Genomic DNA, 20406 nt, shown 5'->3' with positions numbered 1-20406 from the left:
AGATGTAACAACCATGATTGGACCATTAACAACTACCTCCAAATCCAGATACAGATCCCTCATAATCCGAAAGAAATTTATATACTTGCAAATTAATGCAGTCTCGGGTGCAATAAAAATTAATTTTGAGGCTCAATTAAAAAATGTTGGTATAATTTTTTCTCCACATATATCAACCTGATTAATTATTTACTTTAGTTACGTTATGCTATTTTTTTTTATACATTATATGCTTGTTATTTTTATATTTTATTAAAACTCCTCGTTCGCCCTCTTTTTTAATATTATATTATTTATCTTAATTATTAATTTATTACACTATTTTGTTTTATTTTTTTTAAATAGATATCTGGTCTTAAACAAAAAAAGGCTTGAGGAGTTCAAAATTAATTAAAAAATATGTAAAGTGATAATTTATGACCAACACATAAATAAATAAAAAAAAACATTTAAAAACATATTTTGTAAGAAGACCTCTAAATGACAAAAGTATAATCTCTTAATAACCCTAAACCTATAAGTTTCACTCTTTATATAAGTGAGCATGTTTAACATATTTAGAAAGATAAATAAATGTATGTATTTAATGTTTTATAATAAATTGAAAATAATAATAACAATATTTAAATAAGTCGATTTATTAAATTTAAAAGACTTTTTGAATGATTTACGATATGATTTTTGAACTAGATATACTTTAAATATATAAGGAAAAGAGAAAAGGAAAAAAGAAAGGAGTGGTAGATTGAGACAAGGTAAGGTACAGTATAATGGCACTAAAAAGAGTTTCCCAATACAATCTTTTGCTTCTTTTTGTAGTAAAAATGAAGAGAAGCAGTCAATAATCTTTGGCGCTCAAACACTGAAACCGTGGAAAGCTCATCGTACATGGCCCATGACAATGATCATTCGGGGCAGCCATTCCAAAGCTACCTCCTCCCATCATAACATAACATATACTATATTCTTATTTCATTAATTACCACATCATGTAATTATATACAATCAGATATATCAAAATAAAAGATCAATTTCATGTGGGTGGATAGGATTCCACATATATGCACTCTTTTGTTTGATAGCAGATTTTGAACAAATTAAGGAATGTCATTAATTACCACTATTTAAAATAATGAAACTTGCAAGTGTTGGATAATTTGCAATGTTCATTCCTGAAGTTTAGGTGCAATGGATGAAAAAGTAGAAACATGTTAAACATATATAGCTCCTAATGGACATAATTCTATCCGTAAATGATTTAGTGGCATAATTATCATACTTTTTTCAAAAGTCAGACCAACAAGATCAAACCTTAATTAAGCATTTGATTTTGTCTGTTAGCTGATCTGGTAGCATAATCAAACCCTATTATCAATTGAGGTGATTCTTGACGAGAAATATCACTGCTATTTTCCTTCTTCTTTTGTCGTACACATTTAGTATTCAGAAATCATATTACCCTTTATTATTAAAAAATTTTGTTAGGCTTATTTATGATAACAAAACAATTTCCCAACACTTATTACTTGAACAATTACAGAACTCGAATTTTTAAGAACCAATTTCCTTTTCACTTGAATCAGCAAGCTAGTGCTAGTTAATGCTACTCATTTTCTTATAATCTTTTTTCCGTGGTAATGAGAATTTTTTGCACAATATAATTGCATTAGTTCTGTGTCGCAAATGAGAGTTTCATTACGAAACATATTGTAAATGGAAAATAAAATATTCTTGTCGAATAAAGTCAAATTAAATAGTTATATAGTTAAAATAGTGTATATAAATTAAAAAATAATTCGCAACTCAGGAGATAATCTTTAAGATTGTGTTGTACTCAAATTCTAATTCTACGAGTGCATCAAAAGTCTATCATAATAGTTGCTATCGGATCTATTCACTATTGAAATATTAAAATATATGCAAATGTTTAGTATTAAAAAAAATTCGAGTTATATTAAATAGTGATATGATCATAATAAAATATATAAATAAAACATAATTTTTATTTTTGATTTTGTAGGATTGAATTAGACAAAAACTTATATTTTAAGATGATCCAAAAATTATTACAAAGATCAAAACTTATGTTTCAAACTTATATTCTAAGTTAAAGTCTATCACGATAATTATTATTAAGTCTAATTTAATGGATCATATGTGGATGTACGATGTTAGAAGCTTTATGAGTAAGATGTGTTACTCCTGATGTGAATGCTAAGGGAACATGGTTAGCTTTAATTTAAAGCTTTGATGAAGAAAAGATATAAATGGAAGCAAAGGTGATATGAAAAATGTGGAAGAAATAGTTGAAAGTAAAGCTTAAACATAGAGAAATAGTAGAGGTAGGGAAGCACATGGAATATATAAGAGTTTCAGGCATGAAATTGTCCTTTTTCAAAATATATAGTAAACAATTGTCCTTTAGCAGTTAGGACCACAGAACAGTAACGGAAACAGGAATGAAGAAGGAACGAGAGTGAACAGTGTTGAGTTTTGGCCGCGTTCGGTTGGGGGGAATGAGTTAGTAAAAAAGTGGAAAAAGAAAAAGACACAGAATGCAGTGTACTAACAAAGGCACCACACCATTGCTCGAGAAAACTTTGAAGTGTTGCTTTCATGAGTGCTAAAAGACACGGCAAACAGAGGAAGCAAAAAGGCCACACCCCCCACTCTCTTAACCACGTATGCATGCAACCCTCTCACTCTCACTTCCAAATCCAGGAGCATCTCAATCTCACTCACCTCATCTTCTTCATCCACCACCATATATAGTACTACTACTATTTCACCTCTCACATCTATCTATATCACTATATATATATATATATATAATAATATATATATATATAATACATTACTATATACTATCATTTTCACCACTTCAATATCTGGCATATTATAGGTTCACTCCTTTTGCTCAAAAATAGATCATATGGAATCTCATACCCCAAACACCAACGACACTATTGAGATTGAGGCCTACAAACAACAACAACTTGAGGAAGAAGATGATGATGAAGAAGAAAACAATGAGATCCTCAAGAGAAGAATCTCCAACCATCCTCTCTATGGATTGCTGGTTGAAGCTCACTTGGACTGTTTGAAGGTTTTCTCTCCTTTCCCTTCAATTTCAATTTCTTTTTCACATCGACTAACTAGTAATATGATTATAATAAATCAATTTTAAATGATGGTATAAGAGTCTATTTTAACAGTGTTGTAGCCGCTTGTGCATAGCCACTTTCTTAAGACCTTCGTCTGTGCAATGTTTTTCCTGCCCCGGTTTACATTAATTTATGTAGAATTGTATTGAATTCAACCTCAACTCTATGTTTAATGTGTTTACTATGTATATGTTTCTTAATTTCTCAGAAAATTAATTATATAATACTAAGCTGTGATTCAAATTACATTAAGAGACAATATGTCTTTTAGGAATTCTTTTTTCTTTCCCTTACATAAGAGATTTTCATCTTATTCAACTTGAATCGTGGTAAATAGACCAACGGTTATATATCCTGAGATTGGATTGTACGTACCAATAAAATATAGTGAAGGGAGCAGATTGTTAGCATCATTTGAGATTATATGATTGAATGTAAAGGATCAATAGAAGTCATACGAAAAGAAGCTTACTCCTCAAATAAACACTTATTGGTGATAACCCATGTAGATTATAAGTTGTTTATGCAAGCCTGTTATTGAATCACATCTGAAACCAGAAGGTTTGTTAACTTCATTTGAGCTTGAAATGGAATAATCATTGTTAAAAATGAACTTTTGTTTAATAAGCTCTTTAGTATCCACCACTTACACTTCTTGGTGCACAATTTGTACAAAAGATATCAAAATACAAAAGCTCATTAACATATTGTTTCAATTTAAGTATGAACGTTTGAAGATGCATGGTGTTAGTACTTGCTTTTCAGGTTGGTGACATTTCCAACTTGGAAAGAGAGTTGAAGATAGATGAGATGCAAGCAAGGGAGAAGCAAAACATGGGCATGTTCAGCCAGTCTGAGCTTGATCTCTTCATGGTAATACACACTCACTCTCTCTCTCTCACACACTTGTGTGAGTTGGTTTACACAAACACCAATGAATGAATGAATGTTTATTATGAGATCTGTTGGGTCATTACTGAATGAAAAGTCAGTCAAATAACCTAATGAGGAATGATATTTCTTCATTTTGATGGACACTTCATTGTTGCCTAAAGCATGTGCTTCCTGCTTGAAAGAGACCACACTCAGAAATGCGCGTAGTTTTTTGTTCCAATTCCATGACTGTGACACTTTTCCTATCTGTCTCTGTGTTTGTGCAAGAGTTCAGATTGTGTCTTTTCACATTTACTTTATGCCGCAAAGGTTATTACTTAGCATATAAATGCCATAACCAACAACAAATATCTTATTTTTTCCCATGAAAGCATGACATGTATTTGTATTTTTTTTGTAGGGTATTAGTCCTTGTTTTTAAAAGGACTAATTTGTAGGTGAATATAACGATATCTCAGAAATTTTTAATAGGTAATTTTGGTGTTAACATTATCCAACACATCATAAATGGGAGAATGGTATCATTTCAGAAAAGTGGTGTCTTCATCTCTGGGACATGAGTTTGTGAAAAAATATATATACACACTTTTTGACACAAGTAGGTATGCACTATGGTATAGAAGTTTGAATGGACTGCACCATCACTTTGAATTGCTCATTTTTAGGAGACCTATTAGACCCACCACCTGCTCTTACATACTTCTGGAAACTTTTATAATTGTTCAAAGTATCTAGCTCCAATATAATTTAGGGAAACATTGTTGACTGCCAAATTTGGTTTCCTCATACAGTCATACTTATTAAGGTCAATTAGAAATAACTGGTTAATTATACATAACATGTGAGTTGTTTGTTTCAAATCTTATTACTTTTTATCTTTTTCCAATATCCTGATATTATATATATTGGAAACAGATCTCATATGATGCAATACAAGTTTTTTTTAATAAAATAAAGATAAAGTTTTTTTTGTTGGGAAACTTCCTCTCTCCCCACATATAACAGGACAAAGGAATCTCATATGAAATACACTCTTGTAGGTGAAACACTTTTTTATGTGTTACGGGTGAGCATTAAATCGAGACCCGGACTGAATCCAAAAAATTCGATAAAAAATTATTTTTGGGTGGGTTTGGACGGGTCTTATGGGTAAATTGAGTTAAAATTTTAGTTTTATACGGGTTATAAGTTCAGTTTTAAATTTTTAAACCTGCTAAAAATCGAACCCAACCGAAAAGAGATAAGTTTAGATTTTTATTACTTTTAACTAAACAAAAATTGTTCAAACTTAAAAGTCTTTATTTCAAGTATAATATAGTCATTAATTTGTAACTTATTTTTTTTCCTTTTTCTCATAACTTAGATATTTATTTTGTCTTCTTCTTCCTCATTTAACTTCTTAACACACTAGTCCATTTTTAGAGTTTTCTTTTTGCTTCTTTCTTTGTCATTCTTTTCCATCTTCTTATCTCCATTTTGAGTACAACTTGTGCAGCTGTGGTTTCTTATGGGTTTTGTAATCTAACTTTACATTTCTTTTGCATGTAACAATTATAGATTTTGTTATCTTTTATTTTTGCTTCTTTGGTTTGTAAATGTTTAATCTACGAATCTACTTACACCATCTATTGTCACCTTCATTCTATTTTTGTACACTATTTTTAAAATATTTTTTTATCGTTTTAAGCTTCATCTTTGTTAAGATAATTTGGTCTACAAAAAAATTCAAACCCGATTGTACCCACTCACTCAAATCCGAATCCGTTTCAACTCGAATCGCCTCAAATCGAAAGCTTAGTCGATCGGATATGGGTCACATTTTTCTAAAGTCGGTTTACAATGAATTAGACATTTTTCACTCAAACCCGACCAAACCCACCCGTTGCTCACCCCTATTATATGTATATATTGTTAAATTAAGAATTTGGTCTTTATATTTTTAATCCCTAAATGAAAAAGTCTTATATTCTGGTTCTTAGTACATGAATTTACAGTCTTTGATGTTTTCAAACTATTGTAAGATCAAAACGAAAAAAATTGTGTTAGGTGTATACCAATATGTACTTTATTTTTTTATTTTAGGAACTAATTTGAAATGTAAAAAGAAAATTCATATTAAAATAAAAAATATTTTCAAGTGCTAGAGCTAAACCTAACATTGTTATCAGGGACAGATCGCTGCTTGCCTCCCTCAGAAATTTTAATTATCTATTTATTAATAAATATATAGAATATATCTCGGTATAAATTACTTATAAAAAATTCAATAAATACATAATAAAAAATATTATAAAGTTTCAATAAATTTAAAATATATAAGCTTTATTTAGTGCACTATATTATTTAAAGTTAAATATTGAAATAATTATAAAGCAGGAAGTTTCAAGATCCGTCCCAGTTTTGTCGTCAATAGTAGGGACAATTTCTAAATATTTTTTTGGGTAATTATAAGTATATCTGCTCTTTTTTCAAATGGTATTTTCATCTCTTTTCTCCCCCACCCCCCCTCCTTTTTATTATGTTTCTATTACATGCTTATTATATTTGTGATTTTTTGTTTCTGCTTTTTTTTTCTTCTTATTATCTCTTTGTTGTTTGCATCTTAAAATGAGATGGTCCTTGATATTTTTCCTTTTTTGGTGTAGTCCAAAAATATAGGTTACAAGTAAAGGAATTTTTATGGAAGAACTAAAAAGAAAGAAAAAAACTGAATTATGTGTTTTTTTTTTATAAGCAAAATAAATTAATGGGAGTACAAAGGGTACCCCAACCCGTTACAAAATACAAAGTCACCTAAACAAAACTCAACGTAATCCATACAAAAAGTAATCACCTGATTGTACTGTCTACCACCATTACAAAACTAGGCCAAAAAATGTCATCTAATAATCAAACAAGTTCAGTATTCAGAAAACCAGATACAAAACTAACACTCTGATGTGTACAGAATCAGAAAGAATTATTATTCCAGAAATTAAGACAAATACCAAGGGAAGAAAACCACGCTGAGAATGGAAATTTTAGTTTAGCCTATAAATTACAAAATACTATATATAATAAGTTTGTTGACTCTATAATCAATAACTAAAAAGTCTTATCAATATAGATATTTCTTACTCTATATTGATTAACAGTGTCGATGCATAGCCATTAAATTCTGTATTGTAATGTTTTGGTTGAACCAACAACCATGCAGGAAGCATATTGCTTGGCACTTGGGAAGCTGAAAGAAGCAATGGTGGAACCACAGCAGAAGTCCATGGCGTTCATAAACAACATGCATTCACAGCTTAGGGAGCTCACAAAGGCAACATTGCCTGCACCACCTGAACCTGCAGCATCTTCTAGTGAGTGCAAATTGATAAGAAGAAACCCCACAATTTAGATGCATTTCACTTTTTCAGTGTGCATGCATGCATCGCAGTGTAATATTTCGCAGCTAGGTTATTAATTAAGGCTTCAATTATTCACAAATTGGAAAAAAAAAAAATCCATGGTTAATTAAAGTGTACGTCATTAATTATCTGTGAAATCAACGGGCATGAATATTATGTATAAATATTGCAGTTAATTAAAATAGGATTCGCTTATTACTTTTTACCATGAAAAATATACGAATCTGGTTTGGAGAAATTAAAGTTTATCGACCTAAGGTGAGATATTTACTTTAGATAAAAATAAAAAGTGCAGAGTTATTATGGAAACCAATAAAAAGTTCAACAATATTGAGATTACACTAGTATATAACTATATATGGATAACAAATCTTCCATCTTCTAAGTCCGTAATAATATTATATGTGTCATACTATATGCACTACAAGAAATTTGTCATATAGTGACACACACCTTATAGTGACACTATACATATCACTAAAATTTATTTTTACCCACATAATAACTATAATATATGTTGGTATATTATTAAAAAGTGTAGGTATAGACTATAATGACACATAAAATATGTTGTTAAATCTCATTCAAAATCAACATTAAAATTATATGTAACTATATGTCAAATAGATATATATTACATATATTATACTTATAGTGACACTTTTTGTATGTCACTATATATAACATTTCTTGTAGTGATGATTTCTTGTAGTGATGATGATGTCGGGGTATAAATATAAGATCATTACGAGGTTATGCGAGAGAATTTTGATTAAGTGTCTATACACCATGTGAGCCACATAAGAGAATGCTAAAACTATTAATTTGATGCTAAGCAAATTTAGATAATGACAAAAAATTGTTAAGTCATCTCCATTTTATTTTATTTTTATCAACACAACAACATTATATTAATTAGGTAAAGAGGTACTAAAATCCATTTACAAATAGTAAAAAAAAAAACAAGATTCTCAATAATATTTTTGCTGGTTAGATATAATATGCTTATGAGTATAAATTAAGAGCTAACCATAGATCTCTCTTACAGAATATTAATATGCAACACACCAACAATTAATTGAAAAATTACAATGCTTGTAATTGACCAAAATTGATCCCTGCATGCTATGTGTTGTCAAACCATTAGATCAAGAATCCATGTGAGAATCCAAAAATGAGGTGGCTGGTCATGTGAAGAGCAAGACGTGTAAAAAATCACCACTAGCATCCCATCTATTTTGTGACACATATTGATTACCTTTAGCAATCCCTAGAGATTTCCTACCTTATCCAATATGTTTGATATTTATTCCACCACTTCCCACAAATAGTTCCAAACATATATTTGTACATTAACATCTTTGCATGAATAAGGGACTATCTAGTACTAACAAACTTCAAAGCTTATATTATTAGTAGAAATTTTTTTAAAAGAAATTGGTTATTTTTTACATTTAAAATCAATTTTCTAATTGATCTTAAAAGTTAATTTAAAAAAATTAGATTTTTAAAATCGATTATTAACCGATCATAAAAATATACCTTTAAGATTAGTTATGAGGATAATCAATCTTAAAAGTTTTATATTTTAAGATTAATTATTGGACAATCAATTTTAATAGTTGTGACTTTTAAATGGAACCTTTTGAAGTTTCAATTGTATAATTGATCTTAAAAGTTCAATTTTTAAGATTGTTTATGGCGTAACCAATCTTAAAAGTGGTGAATTTTTTTAAAATATTTTACTTGTTTTAGGAGTCCCAGAATAAAACTTACAAATTAATAAATACTAGACAGTTCAAATGTTTTCAATTAACTAGAATGTTTACATTTCTTATGTTACTTCTCAATGAACCAAAACATACAAATAGGAAGGCATGATAAATTTCAACCATATATATAATCAAAAAGTTTTAAATACATAAATGTGTCTCATTTCTCAATGAAACATAAGTTATAACTAGTCAATGCAACACTATAAAACATAAGTCCAAACTAGTCAACGTAATGGTCAATGAAAAATGTGGTTCATTGCTCCCTAATGGTGTTTATGTCTTCTAACGGCAATGATGATTGATCTATAAATGTGTTAAGAAAAATTGGAACAATTAGTAATAATTCATAACACATATAAAACGAGAACTTGAAATAAACATTTTCAAAATTGTAAAACTTATTTCAGCCTACCCAGATACTATTTCTAAATTAACAATAGTATGCATTGTCTTCATTACATAGTATCCGCACTCATAATTTCCTTTTTGTTTATGAGACTACAAAAAGAATATAAAATCAATTTCAATAGTAATGGTAATTCAAAACAAAACATCCTAAAAAATATTGTTGTTGGAATTAAAATATCTTACTTTAAGAGAGATCCAACTCATTTTTTTTCTTCAACTTTAAACCTTGTAGTATATGATATCCTTCCATGGTCCTAGTAATAAAATGATATTATGAATATAGTTTAAAATCAAATATATTGATAATCAATAATAGAAAGTAGATGTTTTTAAACAACTTACTTATCTAATAATTGTTTGAATTCCATAAGAAGAGGTTTATGTAGTGAATAAATGCATACAACTATATTGTCCATAAGACAAATAATTAGAAGCTGCCAATGAGTACTACATTGAGAAACTATTAATGATACAGAATACTTTTAAAAAAAAAGTTTATAAACAATTATATGAAAGTATAGTTACTTAGAAAAATAAGGGGCTAAATAAAATTTTTTATTTGAGTCAGATATCCAATTTTCAATATAAACTTGTGTTTCTTCCACCTTGTTCCTGGTTTTTTGGATTGACTCAAGTTCCAAAAATCCATATATGTGATCATTCCCCTTATCCACGCTCAATTTATGAATAAATCTACAAGGTTAGAAACAAAGTTAGAACAAATCAACAAAATAAAATTAAAAATAATTCAAATACTTACAACAACTACAACTGCAAAATTGATATGTTCAGCATATACAATGACCGTTAATAATCTCTAATGTCACTCTGACTTATATACAAAGGTATTTTACTAGGTTTGTCAAATACTTCAAGAGTCCAAGGGACCTGTTTGGGTTGCTCGTCATACTCCATATCTACAACTAATCTCCATAACCTTTTTATCGAAGGTAGATTTCTAGAAGGGATAACCATGGCCTTCCCTTTACCATTTGGTGAGGTAACAATGTCCTATTCCACAAAGTACAAAATTAATATTATGCTATATTATAATACAACAACACCAACTAATTAAAATTAAATATTAATTAAATAACATACCTTTTTAGATATCACCTTCACCAACTTATAAGGCCATTGAAGGAAGGTGTTCAAGGCCTATCCCATCGTCTGAACCTCTTATGTAGGCGTAGGAACTCTAGCCTTTGGGTGTCTAACATCCAATACTGAAACCCTAACCATATCATCTCTCATGGCCTGATGGTGTACAATGGACCCCAATATGTGAATCCTCCCTGTGCCTATAGGATCGAGTGATCCATCAACAAACAACTCACACTTATTAGATGTACTAGTGCTAGTGGCAGTAACAGAGGGATCAATAGATGCACATGATCCATTTGTACTCACACGTGCAACAAATGGTTCTATTAGTAGAGTACTTTACTCAAACTGTTGGTTGAGTGGCGACATATGCCCTTGCAGCTACCTTTGCATGTCCTCTTGCAACTGCCTGTGAATCTCCTCTTGCATCTGACTAATTTTTTCCTCATAAGTTGCTATAAACTGATAGACTTTTAATTCCACCAACAGATCCATCGTGCCAAATGACTGTGAAGATGATTGCAATCCAAAGTAAGTTTGTAGACTATGACCTCCACCAGCAGTCTGAACTCGACCTGGGTGCTTAGGCTTCCCTATTGTAACAGTGAGTATATCTTGACGTCCATGGGAAACAGAAGATCCCTCTATAGATTGTTGTTCCAATATATCTTGCAATACAAGACACAAAAACAATTTAATAAACATTTATCAATCCATATGTTAACTAGCATCATATGTGCAAAAAAAATTATACTTACTATCTTGTTAGCGATCTCTTTTATTGCCTCAATTGTAAACTCGACCATTTTTTTAATGTAAGCAAACTTCCATAATTCATGGCGCATGGGTGGAGAACGAGGATCACTAAGTGCAATCTCATTTTGGCTAGCTTGACGCTTCATAGCCTTCTCTTTCATCAGCTTTTTCTTAAGTCGTGGATAACCCCTATGAGACATCACAACAGTGGTGTCATTCTTTGCCTGAATCTCTTGTGCCTTCTTTCTTTTCTCCTACAAAAGTATCATATAATGAGATTAAGGATAAAAAATTAATATTCTCAACAACACAAATAATAATGCATATAATCCTAACTTACCAAAAACTCTTAAATCATTCTAGACTCTACAAATGTGTACCACATCTCCTGGTCTATAGTAGGGTTTTTAAGACCAGGAAATTCACCTTTCTTTTTCTCAAAAATGTAATTGTTCGTGAGGGTAGTCTTATATGCCCTCCACCTCTTAGCCACAATAAAGAGAGACTTATTTCTCGTATTCTCTATCCTAGAAATGTTTCAAGTTTCCTACATTTATGATAACAATGAATTAATACATGTTAATATCCTAATAAAGTTTAATAATGAAAAATATTCAGTATAACTTAAATTTTATCATAACATTTGTCCAAATATAATTCTTGACTGTCTCCTTTACATAATCCCCCATAGATTTGCTGTACCAAACTGTCCCGTCATATGATCGAACAGGAGGGCCAATGAAGGGTTTGTAAGCTTTTGCTCTTCGTACGTATATTAAGCTAACTAGGGCTAATTGACTTTCAGTTCGGTCCACGTCAGCTGATCAATTACTAAAAATAAAGAAGAAAAAAAACGATTACTAGCTTCCTGCCACTTGCTCTAACCGGATAGTAAATTTTGCTACTACGTTTAATATCTTTTTTTGGCTAGATTATCCAAGTTAATTAAAATATAAGACTATACTACTTTAGCATATTTTGTTGGATATAAATTTCTTAGATAATTAACAACTTCAATTCCTATATATAAAAAATAATTAGAAAGATGGTTATTATTGAGTTCGGTTCCTTTATAATGTTAATCGAGTTCGTTAATTTTCTATAATTCTGCAGCAATAAAAATTTGAGATATGCTGTGTTCAAAACTAAACTAATATCACTAATAGTTAGAATTTAGTTATATAATTATTAGTAATTTTTTAGTCCAGAGAAACACATTCAATCTCAAATATTTATACTAAATTTGTTATGCAACAATGATCTGTATCTATATATCTCTCATAGATAGATAGATAAATAGATAGATAGATAAATAAATAGATTGATAACTATTACATAACTAGTGTACAAATTAACTAAAACTTTAAGTTAGTTAATTGAATAGAAAGTATTTAAAAATATTAACTAATAAATTAGTTAATAAATGTTAAATAATGTATTTATTAATTTTTAAAAAAATCAAGTAAATTAATTAATACAAATATATATATATATATAAACTAATATCTTATAAATTAATTTATTTTTATAAGATAATTAAATTAATTTATGAAAATAAGATATAAAAAATATACTTAAAATTTAGTTCGTATATTAAATAATAATTTGTTTTAGTTAAATAAATTTATAAGCGCCAGCGACCAAATATACTATAAAACAAACAATAATTTAGCTATGATTTTAAAAATAGAAGCTAGAATTTAAATATTAAATAAATTGATTAAGGAAGCTAATTATGCATCAATATAAAAATTGTGTATTTTCATCCAAAAGCAAGTTATTATGTATAATAAAATTATTAATTTTTATAATAATTACTTTAAAAGTTGTATTTGTGATTTAGTTTTAATTAATTTACAGGGAAAAAAAATCTTTACACCGATAGTATATTAAAATTAAACTCTTCAATAATAAATATATAGATTATAATAAAACTTTAATATTTAAAAATGAGAAAAGGGTTAAAATGAAGATTTATAATTTTAATCATGAGTGTTAAACCTGTTTATACTAACTTTTGGTCGTGAACTTGTACATGTTTTATTGATAGTTAAAATTAATAAAAACAAAAAAAAAAAAAAAACTATATGCTGGATAAGGCCCTATCACATTTGTATATGCAGAGAATATAGTCTATGCACCGACAACATAAAAATGTTTTATTGTCATTCAATAGCAAACTATCATCTATGATAAATTTGTTGATTTAATATAGTTACTTAAAAGATTGTATTAATCATGATGTATGATTAGTTGAAAATAAAATTTACACTAACAGTGTATCATTATAAAACATTTAAACTCATAAATTTATGTTCATGACTTAATACTTTTAAGCACTTACGAGTTTTACACATAATTACAATTTAGAAAACATAATTTATGAAGGTTTACTGCAAGTAGTCCAAAATGTGAGACAGAGGCTGTGACCACTTTTTAGATATATATCTCTGTGCTGATGTTACCGTGAAACTAAAAGTTAAAAATAAATAAATAATAATAATAATAATAATAATAATAATAATAATAATAATAACTCTTATAAATCTAACCTAACAATTCAAAGTATACCTAGCCTTTTTTCTTAATTTTTTATTCATATTCTTAACTATACTTATCTATTACTATTTATTTATGCTATATAAAAGAAAGACATAAGCCTCTACAATAGTAACAAAAAATATATCTACGATAAACAAAAAGCCCTAAAGAAAAATAATCAAGCTAAAGCAACCTCCTACTACTTTTTTAAAAAATATATTTTGATCTCCAAAAATATTTTTAAAATGTTAGTTTTAGTTCTTATAAAAATTTAAGCATTTTAGTCTTGTATTTATAAAAAAAAAAAACACACACACACACATTTTTAGTCCTTAGTGAGGAATTAAAATCAAATTATTATATTGGTTCATAGTTCTCTTTTGGTCCTCAAAAGAGAAATCCTTCTTACCATATAACTTTGGACCTACTAAACATAGAGATTGCTATTCGCACCACCTTACTTATTTGCACTATTTGGAGTTTTTTTTATAAAATATTTTTTGACAATAAAACTTCACAGAAATTAATTTTCATTGCGTGTGTTATATCAGATACACAACGGAAGAGACTAAATTCCTGTATCTTGTATCAAATACAAAACAAAAACTAATTTTCATTTTTTATTATATACAACGAAATCTAGTTTCCTTTGTGTACCCATCCCCAATGCCCCATTAGTTCCCTTTGTGAATTTTTTTACCAAATACACGACATACAGCATTAGTAACCAAAATTAATTTTTGTGAAGGATATTTTTGTATGAAAAATAAATAAAAATATCAGGCAATGTGAAGAGGAAAAGGGGGAGGTACTAATAGCAACACCCAAACAAGATGATTTTTTCCCTTACTAAACCCATGGAGCAAGGTCCAAAACAACAAAATCAACCTTCATCCTTTTTCCCAAATTTTAATCCACTATCATACTCATAAAAACTACAATTTTTTTTTTTTTGAGAGGACAAGAAAATAGACAATGTTATTTAAATTGTATCAATCATTTTACTGGTAAAGACATTATTCGTAGTTTATAAGTCCAATCATGAGTAAATTGTGGTTGAATTAGTATATTTTAGCATGATTTATTATTTTAAGTAATAAATTTTCATAGAATCACAATATCTTAATTAAATTAAAATTCAATTTAATATAAAGGAATATAAAACTTCTTGCAAAATAAAAGATTCAGATAAATTGGAAATAATAATATCAAATAATTAGTAAAAAAAAATAGGTTACATAGAATTAGTAAAAATATTAACTTAAATATAAAAAAAATGTAATATTATAAACTATTTGTACAAAATGTTACAACAAATAGTTGTAGGATAGTGGAATGCAACATGGATCTTATGTGAGGTCACAAAATTGAGTCAGAAGAGACCCATTTTCACATTTTTCTTTTTTATCTAAAGTGAAGAAGAACTTGTTATTTATTTGAATTGACTAATCAATTGCTAGACCATGGTTCTCACCAACCATGGTTCTCACCAGTTTTGGGCCTAAAAATTATAAACCGAGAGCTAAAGGTTAGAATTTTTTTCCTTTTATAATTAAATTTCTAAAAGTCAAAATTAAATGAGGAAAACTATTTTCACAAGTATATTTTTATTATTTTCTCCCATAAAATACACCATACTGTTCTCAAAAGGATAAACATCCATTATTATTAAAGGATAATGTCCTTCACCTCCCCATTTGCATGAATATGCATGCAATCATATAAAACAGATTGCTATTTTGATTGCACATTTCAGTTAGATACCATGCTTTCTGTTTCTTTCACAAAACCATCTCCTGTCCAGTCTTTGTCAGACTGCAAGCCTTTCTTTATGGCTTTCCTCTTCTGAATTGCCTCCTGCTGCCTTCTTACCAAATCAGTGTGAGTAGTGAAATACTCAAGAGAAACCCTGTCATTTTTATTATATAAAGAAAAATGAGAGGCAAAAAATTCATACATGCATTTCTTCTGTGTTTGTTTAAGATATTGGAAAATGGAAACCATGTCAGTTCAAAACCATACCCTCTGAAATCTTCTATTGATGTGAAATTGTGCTTTTTCATGAAGTCTTTAAGATCAACACATAGTTGCTTCACAAGACCATAACCATGCATCATAACACCAGTGCACACCTACAAAAAAGTTCAATTTCTATGTACTATCATCATAAAAAAATTAACAATCTTTCATACATAGCAATTTAAGATTGAATCAGTGTACTTAAATTAGAGTAAATCAGTGATGCACTGACAGTGAATTAGTTTTATATTGTCATCTGATCTAAATCACTATTTGTAGTAAGTTACAGACTTTTATAATAAATCAATAAAAAGTGATAGTAATGGTGATATCTGGTTAATTCAGAGTTAGTGCAAGACTATTATATTCTTTAAATTAAATCTACTTGGTATATGTTTGGATTAATTCATTTTCCATTGAACAAGTAGAAACCTGGGGGACAAAAGTATAGAATGCCCTATTGTGAGTATCAACTAGGCCTAAAAGGTTATTCTGTTGATCATACCTGAACAGTGTTCGCCCCAAGAAGAATAAATTCAGCAGCATCACCACCTGTCTCAACACCACCAATGGCAGAAAGAGAATAGTTCTCACTATCAAACTCTGACTTCATCATTTTTGCAATGTTCATCACCTTTCCAAGGGCAATAGGGTGTACTGCCTTTGCAGAATAGCCCCCAGGAGTTGAGTACCTAACAACAAAATTTAGACAAATTAGGTACTTAAGATCGATGGCTGAAAAAGCAAGGGAAAGCCATCAATTTGTTGTGAGATTGCTAACCCCTCAACGCAAGGCTCGGGACGTAATGTATTTAGATTAATTCCCATGACACTCATGATTGTGTTTATGGCAGATACTCCCTCACATCCTGAACTTAGAGCAATCCTTGCTGGCTATAAGCAGAAGCATCACCAAAGTTACTAACATGGTAATCATGAAAGACAGACTGCACACTACACATTTACTAACTTAACCAAAACTGGCATCAAAAAAGTTCACCAAGACATTTCGCTTGTAAAGGGCCCTTAGAAAATAGTTTGCACACGTGCAATAAGTCAGAGGCTCATTAACAGGACAGATCAAAGAGTAAGGCTACTAAAGCTTAAGCCTTAGGTCCATCAATAAAAAAATGTTTGTTATTAATTTTTATAAAGTAAAAAGGCCACATGTTGACAAAAGACTTCATATGTTGGCAAAAAGACTCGACGCATACCCTTCTTATTAAAAGAAAAAGTTTCTCTATCAAAATTTGCTTTACGCCTCACTTATTGTTAGGCTGATCTTGTTCATTAAAACACTTTTCTTTTCCATTTCCTAAGTAAGTGACATGTACAAGTCCATAAAAAATGCATACAACTGCATGTGCATGGTGCAATGAATCATGCACAATTCAAAAAACAATCCAAAATTTCAGTGAAAATCCATAAATTTGATAACTGAACAAGTTTCCACTTCTAAAACTTTATAATATGGTATTATGGTTACAGTATATTATTATAAGAACAAGATAAAAGATACAAAACCAAAGCCAACCTGTGAAATATCAGTTATGTTGGGAGTCATCTTAGCCCAAACAGGAATTGTGGCTTTAGCATTTATCCATTCACAAACCTCTCCCAGAAGGTCACAATCTTGTCCAACAGCAGCACCCATTTTGCGTTCTGGCATGCCATGAGGGCATGAGAAATTTATTTCAAGTGCATCCTAAGAGAATGTCAGAGAGATCAGCCATCAGAAATTTCATGTTGAGAAAATGTTCAATGTCATAAATTCAGCCAAGAAACATCTTACAACTCCGGTTTGCTCAACGCGATCAATAAGCTCCTCCCATGCAGCCTTATTGTACTCCTCCATGATTGAAGCAATGAGAATTCTGTCCGGATACTCTTCTTTCAATTGCTTGAATTCTTTCAACATGGTTTCAAGCGGCCTGTCACTGATAAGTTCTATGTTCTCCCACCCAATAATCTCTCCTTTTGCAGAGCCATTTACACCTGCCCGTAGCCGGGCATATCGAGGAGTTACATTTATAACTTTTGATGCATCAAGTGATACCTAGCATGAGAATAATATCAAATCCCACAGTAATCTTTCAAAATATATACAATCACTAATCAGTAGTATGGTGTGCAAGAACATTCATAAACAAATAGCAGGACAAGGGAACCTTAATTAATTTAAAAACTTAAGTTGGGCTAACTCTATTTTTTGTTAGCTAGAAATAGTACAATACTTAAGTGTGTTTCATTATATTTTATATATATTATATCTGTGCATCCAGAAAATGGTACTGTTCAAATTGTAAATAGGAAGAAGCCAAGAACCAATCACTTCACATTTTTACAAAAAGGACAATTCTGAGTATCCATTCTAATAGTCACGAAAGAAAATATAGAACTCAAACGTTTTGGCATCAAGCACATCTCAATGAGTAAGCATTCAATGTCCAGTTGCAAGGCTGATGACCGTTTATTGATCAGTAAAAAACGGTATCCACAGTAGCTTATCAACTTCTTGACAGCAAATCACCATCAATTTACTATCACCAAATGATGGAAATTCTATTGCCCATGAATAAAATTTCCTTTTTCTTTTAGATAAATTTTATAGTTCTAAAATGAAAAAGAAAACTTTCAATATTCCTATCATGCCATGTGACAAACAGATAAGCTCATAAACCGAAGGTAATAGTTTATTGTAGCACAATGTTCATTTCCCACGTTTGTGTTTCTATGACCATATTATATTGACCACAACCTTTTTGTCATTTTTTTTTTCATGAAAGAAGATGACAGTTTCACTCTAATGATGCCAATTTCCTCTCTGAAAATGAAAGAGACACCTAAATAAGATCCAAGGATTCTTTCCGGAGCCAGGTAAAATCTGCTTCTTTTTTTTTTTTTTTTTTTGCATACAGAATCAACGACATTTCATGAATCAAGAGACAAATCGACGATCTACCAGGAAGATCCAAGTATCAACTACAATAAACCATGAAGATCTGTGGCCTATAATAAATTTATAACAGGAAAACCAACATTGACTTAAAATGATGGCATAATTCTGTATTTGCAGGACAGATCAAAAGATTGACCTATGTATGAGATCACAAAACTCCAACTCTCGAGTCTTTCAGCCTTTCAGGTATTTGTGTAACTATAACACAAGCTCATTCTAACCAATAGACCAAACACTTTAAAGAGACAAATAAAGCTAATGCAAGAAAAAGGTGAGGGTGTGAGTAAATGAAAGTAGAAAAGCTTACAGTTTTGGCAATCACAGCCCCCCAACCTTCATCAAAGGCCCTCTTCATGACAGTGTAATTAGTCCCTGGTGGACCCGACCCAATAACAAAGGGGTTGGGCATGTGCAACCCATTGACAGTGACACTGAGATCAGGCTCTGTACCCTGAGTCTCCGAAGCAAACACCTTAAACCCAACTCTTCTGGGAACACTCTGAACCTTCCCAACCCAATTCAGGCCAAACCCAGATGCATAATTCCCACCTCTGATATGGGTCATGCTCAAAGATGCCATCTTTGAAGGATAAATCACAACGTTTTTTCTGCAAAAGATTTCAGAGAAGAAAAAGAAGAAGAAGAATAAAGGTGAATCTCAATATGCGTTTATAGTAATATTCAATGAGCTGGAGACAACAAAAGGCAACGTGCAATCATGAATCTCTAGTTTGGCTTGTTCTTGGTAACATCTGGTTGATTGTATCGGATAAGTTTGAGAGAAACCATAAACAATTGTTTCAAAGGTTGGACTTGCACATGCATGACGGTGAAGAGAATTTATTTTTTATTTTTTTGAAAACACTGAAAAGATATTTTAGAGATTTTATTGAAAATGATTTGCCATGTACTCTTGTTATTTCGAATATAAGATGAAAAAAATAAAATTCATATTTATAGGTCTCGAATATAACTTTTTTTAATTGAATTTAACATTATTATCTCTAAAATGTTTTTATAATTGAGTTGTGTTTTTAATAATTATTTTATTCTTAATATTAAATTCTAAAAAAATATAGTTTTAAAAAATAAGCTATTTAATGAACTTAATATAATTAAATAATATTAACCAATTTTTTCAGTTAATGTGATTTTTTTATTATTTATATTAAGAAATAAGAATAAGAGAATATATAAAATTACATACTAATAATAATATTAAAATTATCTCCATTGTAGGACAAATCAATTTAGATTGGATTTGTGTTATTTTTTTATTTGATCTGATTAAATTTAATCGAATCAATTTAAATTGGATTTATATTATTTTTTATTTAATCTAATTAAATTTAATCGAATCAATTTTAATTATATTTTTTATACTTTTTTTT

The 20406-nt window shown here is 29.7% G+C and overlaps 2 protein-coding genes across 2 annotated transcripts; one reads left to right on the top strand and one right to left on the bottom strand.

The window, feature by feature from the left end:
* The first annotated feature begins 2603 nt into the window (after positions 1 to 2603).
* LOC109787742 (homeobox protein knotted-1-like 1) lies at positions 2604 to 7669 on the top strand. Its single transcript, XM_020346298.3, has 4 exons — positions 2604 to 2771; positions 2903 to 3106; positions 3930 to 4037; positions 7255 to 7669. Exons 1-4 carry the CDS (start codon positions 2685 to 2687, stop codon positions 7441 to 7443), a joined length of 588 nt encoding a protein of 195 aa, XP_020201887.2. The 5' UTR covers positions 2604 to 2684; the 3' UTR covers positions 7444 to 7669.
* A 7958-nt stretch (positions 7670 to 15627) lies between these two features.
* Positions 15628 to 19846, bottom strand: PYD1 (pyrimidine 1). Its single transcript, XM_020346313.3, has 7 exons — positions 19323 to 19846; positions 17849 to 18112; positions 17591 to 17761; positions 16838 to 16950; positions 16562 to 16748; positions 16060 to 16169; positions 15628 to 15946 (listed from the first exon to the last, which is right to left on the bottom strand). The coding sequence occupies exons 1-7, from the start codon at positions 19593 to 19595 to the stop codon at positions 15790 to 15792; spliced, it is 1275 nt and encodes a 424-aa protein (XP_020201902.1). The 5' UTR covers positions 19596 to 19846; the 3' UTR covers positions 15628 to 15789.
* Positions 19847 to 20406: the final 560 nt, after the last annotated feature.

This window comes from Cajanus cajan, chromosome 1, assembly GCF_000230855.2.
Source record: "Cajanus cajan strain Asha chromosome 1, NIPB_CcT2T_4, whole genome shotgun sequence".
NCBI lineage: Eukaryota > Viridiplantae > Streptophyta > Magnoliopsida > Fabales > Fabaceae > Cajanus > Cajanus cajan.
This window is presented reverse-complemented; position numbering and strand designations above follow the sequence as displayed.